Source organism: Adiantum capillus-veneris, chromosome 8 (assembly GCF_014529385.1).
Source record: "Adiantum capillus-veneris isolate H3 chromosome 8, ASM1452938v2, whole genome shotgun sequence".
Taxonomy (NCBI): Eukaryota; Viridiplantae; Streptophyta; class Polypodiopsida; order Polypodiales; family Pteridaceae; genus Adiantum; species Adiantum capillus-veneris.
Genome location: NC_140938.1, coordinates 3,237,742 through 3,246,049, shown reverse-complemented (window position 1 = coordinate 3,246,049; position 8,308 = coordinate 3,237,742). Strand labels below are relative to the sequence as shown.

At 43.3% G+C, this 8,308-nt stretch overlaps 1 protein-coding gene across 1 annotated transcript; it reads left to right on the top strand.

Moving 5' to 3' along the window:
* The first annotated feature begins 392 nt into the window (after positions 1–392).
* Positions 393–8,008, top strand: LOC147451587 (triacylglycerol lipase 1-like). Its single transcript, XM_086517491.1, has 9 exons — positions 393–656; positions 1,253–1,360; positions 2,021–2,161; positions 2,617–2,727; positions 2,853–2,996; positions 6,891–6,931; positions 7,055–7,137; positions 7,212–7,307; positions 7,525–8,008. Exons 1-9 carry the CDS (start codon positions 453–455, stop codon positions 7,824–7,826), a joined length of 1,230 nt encoding a protein of 409 aa, XP_086373617.1. The 5' UTR covers positions 393–452; the 3' UTR covers positions 7,827–8,008.
* Positions 8,009–8,308: the final 300 nt, after the last annotated feature.

Sequence of the window (8,308 nt, the reverse complement as noted above, 5' to 3'; positions counted from 1 at the left end):
AAAACATAAAATATGACAATCTAAAAGGAAAATCTTTTGGGACTGAAATTGCAAGCCTCCACTCAATTTAGGATAAGTTCAAAATGAAGCTTTGCACACGTTGGATCTTACTTGTGAGCTTCATGTGCATCTTATATTCCTCCCATTGAGAGCATTCATAAGGAAAGCAAATGTGAGTGGTTCTCATAATAGTAGTAAAATCAGCATGATCTTTGTATTGTGACAAGCCACCTTCCATGGGGCATCAATGTGGGGTTAGGTTACAAATGGGTAAGCGTTTGAAAGGGTTTTGTTGCTCTCTCAAAGTGTTGAAGGTGTGTACCCCTTCAATCTTTGTTGTGTGGATATGTAGGTGGTCCACATGAGCCTTGTTGCCATCATTCAAAGAACTTGCTTTAGGTCATTTAAAGTGTCCTTTAGAAGCTAGAGCCTTTTGACAACTACAACCATTTATGCACAAGTTCATTTTGAAGCCTTGCAAGGAAGACATACACATAAAAATGACTCTATTTACAGAAGTTTTTCCAACCTTTGTAATGGCCTGGGTCATGCTATGTGGTTTAAAAGTAAATGGGCAAGTGATGACTAACACTAGTGAAGGGTTATGTAAAAGCTTGGTGCTCACGCAGAATGGTTACGATTGCGTAGAGTATGTGGTGAGTCTTATAAGCGGGTTTTCTAAATTGTTAGTTACGGACATTGTATTCAAACATTTGAGCATAGGTTTGATAATCATAATTTGGTCTCCCCTTATTTGGAAACCATTCTTTGCGGTGTATATTTTGCCTCTAAATTTGGAGCAAGTGGCAAACAACTTGAAAAAATTGCAGAAGAGTAGCCCGTTCTCACACTAACAAATTGCTTCACTACATTGGACAAAGTTGAAAGAAAAATGTAGAGAATATGAGATAACATTCCAAATTATGACTTCATAATGTAACATGTTAAAGAAAATTGAAATTAAATTTTTTTCCACCCTAATATGTCTTGCTTGAAGCCAACATGTAAGTATGTTGTGAAGGGGAGTTGGCCTAGCGGTGAAGCCGAGGGGCTTCACGCACGCCCGCTATGGTTCAACCCTTGCTACACCGTGTGTGGGCGCAAAACTAGCGATTGCCAAAAAAACACATATTTATAAGCTTTATTTTAGGATTGATTGATAGCACAAAAAATGTGCTGTGTAGCAACACTAACTAGTAGTAGCAGCAGCTGGTCGTCTCATTGTGGGAGTTTCTCATGATGATGGTGGCAGGCCACAACGAAAGATGGCTTCTTGTTGGGCGTGCAGAGGATCTCGAGCACTCGTCACTCTGCACCTTCAAGCAAGGGCCCTGTTTTCCTCATGCATGGCCTTCTTGTGGTATGATTTACCCTCACTCTGGAGAGAGAGAGAGAGAGAGAGAGAGAGAGAGAGAGAGAGAGATTTTCTCATGTGGCAAAGGTCTCACGATACAGTTCATGGCAAACTCTTTCTTTCTATTCATCTTTGTTTCTTGCTAAATGGGATTAGTGCTGACAATAGTAGCTTGAAAACAAATCTCAATGCGGCGTCAGAAATCACAAATAATGGTGGACGGTTAAATTGACTGAACATCCGAAACCATAACTTTGCTCATCATTTGCTCTTTGGGCGTGTTCAAAATAGAGCATATCAATCATTGTGGAGAGTTAGCACATACCCTTACAAACTCTGCAAGCTGAAGGCCTTTGTGGCCAGAAATTAGCAGCGAGAAAAGAACTGTGTCTGGTTAAGCATATTGCAGGAAGTTGGTTTAGGGGCCACCTTTGTCATGGATGACACTGTGTGAATTTGTTCCTCATCAGTTGTATTAGTTTTCCTCATTAATAATTTTCCCAGTGGTGGCACATATCATAAGCTTGTGTGCTTGGCACACAACATAAGTTTGTGTGCTTGATTGTGTCTTTGAGTACTCACTTGCATGCTTGGATGTATGTGTTTGTATGTACATGTTTGAGCGCACGAGTCATATGACTGACTATTTCATGCTACTTGTTGCAGGGTGGTGATGTGTGGGTTCTCAATACACCGTCGGAGGCATTGGGATTCATTTTAGCGGATGCAGGCTATGATGTGTGGATTGGGAACACACGGTCCACCAGATTTAGCCAGGGTCACACCACTCTCCAACGCACAGACAGTGTATGTGTGCGCATGAGACCTTTATCCTCTAAAGAATACTCTGATGTGTTTCAGATGTCTGTCTCATGTTTCAAGTTATTAAAGAAACAGTTGGATTGAGCTCTATGCCATCCATGTGAAGAATGAGGACATGGTCTGAGAGCTTTATACTGATGAGCCTATCAAACAGACAACCCACCTTAACCAACTTAAACATGCCCTCGAGGCTTTCTTGCGCCTTCCTTGGTTGCAAAGCAGGTCCTTTGAAATCTTCATAATGTTTGCAATTTCATGCATACAGATCTCCATAAGGATATGACACAAGGATTGTTTTTGCCGAGCCCTTCGCATGAGCATGTCTCAGCTGTCTAAGGGATCTAATATGAGAAGAGCATAGGAGGCATGCTGGCATTATAGATGGTGGCAATTTGTACAGTAGCTTAACGCTCAATTTTACATTTATGAATTTGGTGCAGGCTTATTGGGACTGGAGCGTGGATGAGATGGCTGAGCAGGATCTTCCTGCTATGCTAGATCTTGTTTATGGCTTGGCTCATCAGAGGATACATTACATTGGTTATTCTCAGGTTATTGTTTATTCACTTGCTGTTCTCTATCAGAATTTAATGAGTTAGGCCTGCTCTAAGTAATTGTGTGCATGTTTTCACTGCATTTTTGTGACATTTTGTGTATATGTTTTCCTGTCATGCAGGGCTCACAACAGGCTTTTGCAGCATTCTCACAGGGTCAGCTTCTAACATACATCAACAAGGTAGTCATGCTTGCACCAGTTGCCTATGTGGACCATGGCAGTGCCCCTCTAGAGTTGGGCCTTTTTGATCTTCATGTGGACCAAGTATACATCTCTCTCTCTCTCTCTCTCTCTCTCTCTCTCTCTCTCTCTCTCTCTTGCACAGGCAAGTACTCATGTAACGCACAGACGCGTGCACACATTCGAAAATCACTTGCAATTAAAAAAAAAAGGTGAATGCATGCACACCAAGTGCGCATATTCTCTCAAGCTTGTATCAGCTTGAATACACACATAATATTGCTTACAACAAGCATGCAAACCAGCAAAGTATTTGTAACATGCTGATTTCTTAAAAATTAGTATAATACCACAACATGAGAAATAATGCTAAGAAGATAAGAATTAGGAGGAGGACAAGAGTGAGAGACACCCTTAGGCTAATCGACTTTCACCTTGCATTGATGGGTGAGTTATTGCAATGGATGCTCTCCCTTGGTTTGCTCTAGAGTTTGCCTTTTGGATGATTGGTGATGATAATGAACTGGGTAGGCCCACCCATACTTGAAGAGTTACGGGTATTTGTGAGTTAAGCCATGAACATGAATGTTGCAAAAGGTCATAAAATAATGTCACGTGAAGTCTTGAATTTGTGTCAAAATTTTGCCAACCATTGCTCCATGTTTGTCGCGCTTGTAGGAGTTGAAAGAACTCTACTTGACAACAATTGGTCCATGTTTGTGGCGCTTGTAACCGTGTTGAGGGGAGTCAAATCAACCCATAGTTTGCCTCCAACTCTCAGATGCACTCCTCTCTATGACAAAGATTGTGTAAGCAAAAATGTGTGCTTTCATGAATTTGGAGGACGCCTACACATATGGGATAGACTCCCCTTTGAGTTTGACATCAATGACTAGATCCTTGCCTTGGGCTGAGTTCTCCACTTAGAAGCACTGGCCCCTAAACCAGCTTCCCTTGGGATACTTTTTTATATGCTCATGTTGTGGTTAGAACTGCTGGTGTGAGCCCACTTGTCCAAACACTGAGTGACAATGGCCCTCTTCTGGCCTCATATTCAAAGGCATAGGGCCTTACAAAGCAGATAGCTTCACACAGTTGCCTTACAGAGTGCTCAAAAGCACCAAAATCATGTGCTTTCACTAACTGGTCGCCCTGAGCATAAAAAATATGCCATGTCAGAAACGCCACATCAACTTGTCCGTACAGCCAACTACGCCATCAATTGTTCCGTACGTTGCCATATTAGCACCTGTCCGAATTGTGCCGCATTTGGGGGGGTGCTCTGATGTGGGCTTGTTAGAGTTTTGGCATCTCAAGTGAACTGCCCAAGGTGATCCCATTATTTATTTTGGCTTTTAGCTATTTATTTTACTTATTTGTCAAAGTCTGGGTAGGGCAATTTACTGAGGACCGAGGTGGGTATATATGTGACCCCTTGCCCCCATCGTACATTGTACCAGTTATTCATTGCCAAGGTTGATTGGTTCAAGAGACTCTCTCTCTCTCTCTCTCTCTCTCCCCTTGGTCTCTAGTACCATAGTTATAGGGAATGGCCATTTTCAAGTTTCCGTTCCCATCCCAATTTCCCATTCCGGATCCCCGTTCCGTGTTTCAAACGTGAGTATCTGAAACAAGGAATGGCATTTCATGCATGTTGCCGTTCCGCGTTCCCCGTTCCGGTTTCCCGTTTTGGGTAATTATGGTCTCTACGCTTCCGCATCGTCGACTTTGACATGGTATTGGAGCTTTGTGCTCTCCAAAGAGAGCTTTGGTGGAGCAAGGCGTTTTCTTGAGAGAAGCTTCAGAGAATCTCTATATTGTCGGCGGCGCCACCATCCCTCTCCCTGTGCAATTTGTGATTTAAAACACTGTGTAAAGCCTCCCTGATGGCGTCAATACCATTCTCTTCATGCTGTCGCTGTTCCTGGAAACCCTAGCGTTAACATCTTGAAATGCTACTAGGCAAGACCCTCCCACACTACAACCTTGCGGCATTTTGAAAGCCCCTCGACCTTGCTGTTTGGTGTGGCCGGCGACGGCTGCCCGTGAGCGTTTTAAAATCCATCGCTATTGCACTTGGCAACACGAGAAACCCTCCCACTCCTAGCGTTTTGAAACGCCTTGTTGGTCTCCTCCTCCTTGCCACCGGCGGCTCTAGGCGACTCTGCCCACGAGCGTGTTGAAACGTTGTTGTCCCGACACATCCCCCCCCCCCCCCCCCCCCCCCCCAAACGACGGTGACGGCCTTACTCCCCGCCAGCAGCCCTAGCATCTTTTGCAATAGCATTTTAAAAACGTTGTTCGCAGATTTTGAGGGCACCTTAGGGCATTGGAGGAGACCTCACCCCCCCCCCCCCCCCCCCCCCCCCCCCCCCCCAAGGTGGATAGTCTTGGGGATTATGAAGTGGAAATTGACGGAACGGAGATCATCGTTATTGGAGACTCTTTTGAAGAAGTTTCGAGAGCTTTTGGAGCGGCTTGGAAGGTGGATTGTGGATCCCTTTGTGCAATGTGTCTCGAGCGGCTTGGTGCAAACCTTGCAGCCACCTCTGTAGTGCTTTGTGGCGGCTTGGAAAAGGTGGAGATTGGAGCTCAAGACAGGGGTGTGAAAGTTCTTTTGTGGAGCAACTTCTGAGGAATTAAAGCTTGGAACCCATTTCGTGTGGAGCTTTCTATGCAGAGCGTATGGAGCGGCTTGGGGATTGTGCGGCCATCCTTTGGAGTGCGAGAAGGACTTGAAAATTCCAGATCTTGCAACTTCAATATGCCCCCCCCCCCTTGCTTGAGCGCCAGCGACATCAACGACCAAAACCAACAAATGGCTATGGACAATAGATCAACCATCCAGTTAGCGGCTTATGCTCAACCACAGTTCTCAAGGAAACCGGCGAATTGTTTGGCTCAAGATTGTGAAGCCAAAAGCAAATGTACGAGTTCGCTAGAGGACAGAGGCAAAGGCAAGCTTGACAAGGATGGCAGTACGAGTATTGAGTTAGCTGTCTCGATACCCACGGGGTCCGAAAACCAATGTTATAAATGTGACACGATGCTTTGTTTGGCTCGGGAGTTTGAAGCCAAAGACAAAAGCAAGAACTCACAGAGAGACTAAGGCAAAGGCAAGCTGAACAGAGATAACGGAGATAAAGAGTTGATAGAGGAGATCGGCATGGCAAACATGGTGGCGACCACAATGGCCACGATACTAGATTTCTAGTCATCAGGCAATTGCTGCCACTAGCTTCAGCCAGAGAGGCTTGTGAGTGGTAAAGAGGGGCAAACAGTGCTCTGTATAATTAATTTGGACCCTTGTGTTGGAGTTCAAGTTATCGGTGTTTGAACCCGTGGGTGGAGTTCAAGGCACATGCATCTGGTAGGGAACCAATCAGACATATCTAAAACACTATGGATGAGTGCACCAGTCCATTGTTGTTGGTCGGATTATGGACAGGATGTGTTTCAGAGTTCATTATTTGGAAAGTATTTTGGACGTGATGTGTTCATAGTTCACGAATGGGGATTCTTGGACGTAGTGTGGTCTACAGTTCAATTTTCTAACAGGTAACCGATGCTCAAGATGGCATTCTTCTAAAGAACAAAGTTGAGGGTAGCAAATCCGAGGTGTATCCATTGGAGTGTACAACTACTGGGGTGTCCATGGTAGCTTCTTCATCGACTTGGTCTCACTATTTATGTCCACTATGAGCTGCAAAGAGGGTGTTGGAGTTTTGGCATCTCAGTGAATTGCCCAAAGTGATTCCATTATTTATTTTGGCTTTTAGATGTGTATTTTACTTATTTGTCAAAGTCTGGGTAGGGCAATTTACTGAGGTGGGTATATATGTGACCCTTGCCCCCATTGTACATTGTATCAATCACAGCGTCCTTTTCGGAAGAAGCAAATTTATACATTACGGGTTTAATAACTTCACACCTTTAAAACAACTGATTATAAGCATTTAAGTTGATGGGGTTTTGCAGATTTTACAAGCTGCACGTGTAAATGAATTTAGCACCCAAACGTACGTGTCTAGCTTTCTGTATTTCTCTCAAATGTTATTACTATACCTTGTCTTGTTTCAACTGTCTTTGAGGAAATGAGCCTATTTTAAAGAAGACATCACCTACATTAAGTGAGCTCGCAGGCGCATGGGAACTCAAGTAGTGGACCTTATATGCGGGCAAACAAATCGTAGATGCTTTCAAAGCTGGATCTTTCTCTTTGCAGGCATGTACTTGTTGAAGGAATAATGTGGGATCTCTGAAATTTTGTGCATTTTTTATAAGCGTTGTGCATTTCAGGTGAAAATTGTTGCCTGAATATTACAAAGAGAGAGCTGCTGGAAAGATATGAGACACAGGCAACCTCAGTCAAGAACCTTGCTCATCTTGCACAGCGTAATGCTTTCTACTCTCTCAGTCCCTTAAGATGGTTTATCGATGCTTTTCTTGCAAATTGTCATTTGCACCGCTCTAACCCTCTTGGCCAATGTACTTTCAAGGCTTTTTTAAGCTTCACCTCAAATTTTCTTCTGTTTGATTGGATCAAATGCCAGTTTTAATTTCTCCATGCTCAGTGAAGTATTAGTTCTAACTGCATTTTGCGTCTTGGCAGAAGGAAGGAGGTCCAATTTTGCTCGTTTCGATTATGGAAGCGCTGAAAACTTGCGGAGGTACGGAAGCCCCATGCCACCATCTTATTCTCTAGCTGACATTCCACCTTTAAACATGCTCTTCATCAGCGGCCTAAGGGATGCACTAGCAGATCAAATTGATGTGAGCAGATTGATTATGGAGCTACGTAGCGATGTTCATTCATATTTAGATCCTTCTTTTGGCCACCTGGATTTTATACTTGCAGACACAGCCAACAGCAGAATATATGACCAGATATTGAGTTTCCTGGAAGCCTCGTAACCAGGGCTGTTTCAGGATTGTGTTTGTAAGCCAGCCACTAGGTTTATTAGGCATTGCAAAAGACTGATTCCACACTAGAATGAGCTTTCTCAAGTCTGAAATATATGATTTTGAGGATGTTCTTGTATTGAATCCTAGCAAATTTGTGCTTGTCTGCTGTAATCATCGATCCTAGTTACAGACATTGTAGTCTAGAGAACTTCTGACTTTTGGTTGAAGTGAGACTTAAGCAGACAGTAATGAGTGATTTTGTTTATCCATTAGCTCAAGGTCCCTCAGCATGTTATGTCAGCATAATTAAGAGAGCTGCTACTAGTAAGAAGTGATTCTTTCAGAATTTGAAAATGTATGTGCCTCTAAACAAAAAAATTGCTCTAACTTTCTTCAAATTCACCATAACCCATTCTGGTTGGTAAAAAAATGCCATTGAGGTTACATTAAACCTCCCTAAACAATTTTTTCATCTCTTCACAGCTTATATT

Coding starts and splice junctions, on each gene's coding strand:
- LOC147451587 (XM_086517491.1), top strand. CDS start 453: ATGCACAAGTTCATTTTGAAGCCTTGCAAGGAAGACATACACATAAAA. Junction 2,162..2,616: donor CTCTCCAACGCACAGACAGT/GTATGTGTGCGC, acceptor AATTTGGTGCAG/GCTTATTGGGACTGGAGCGT. Junction 7,138..7,211: donor CTGGATCTTTCTCTTTGCAG/GCATGTACTTGT, acceptor TGTGCATTTCAG/GTGAAAATTGTTGCCTGAAT.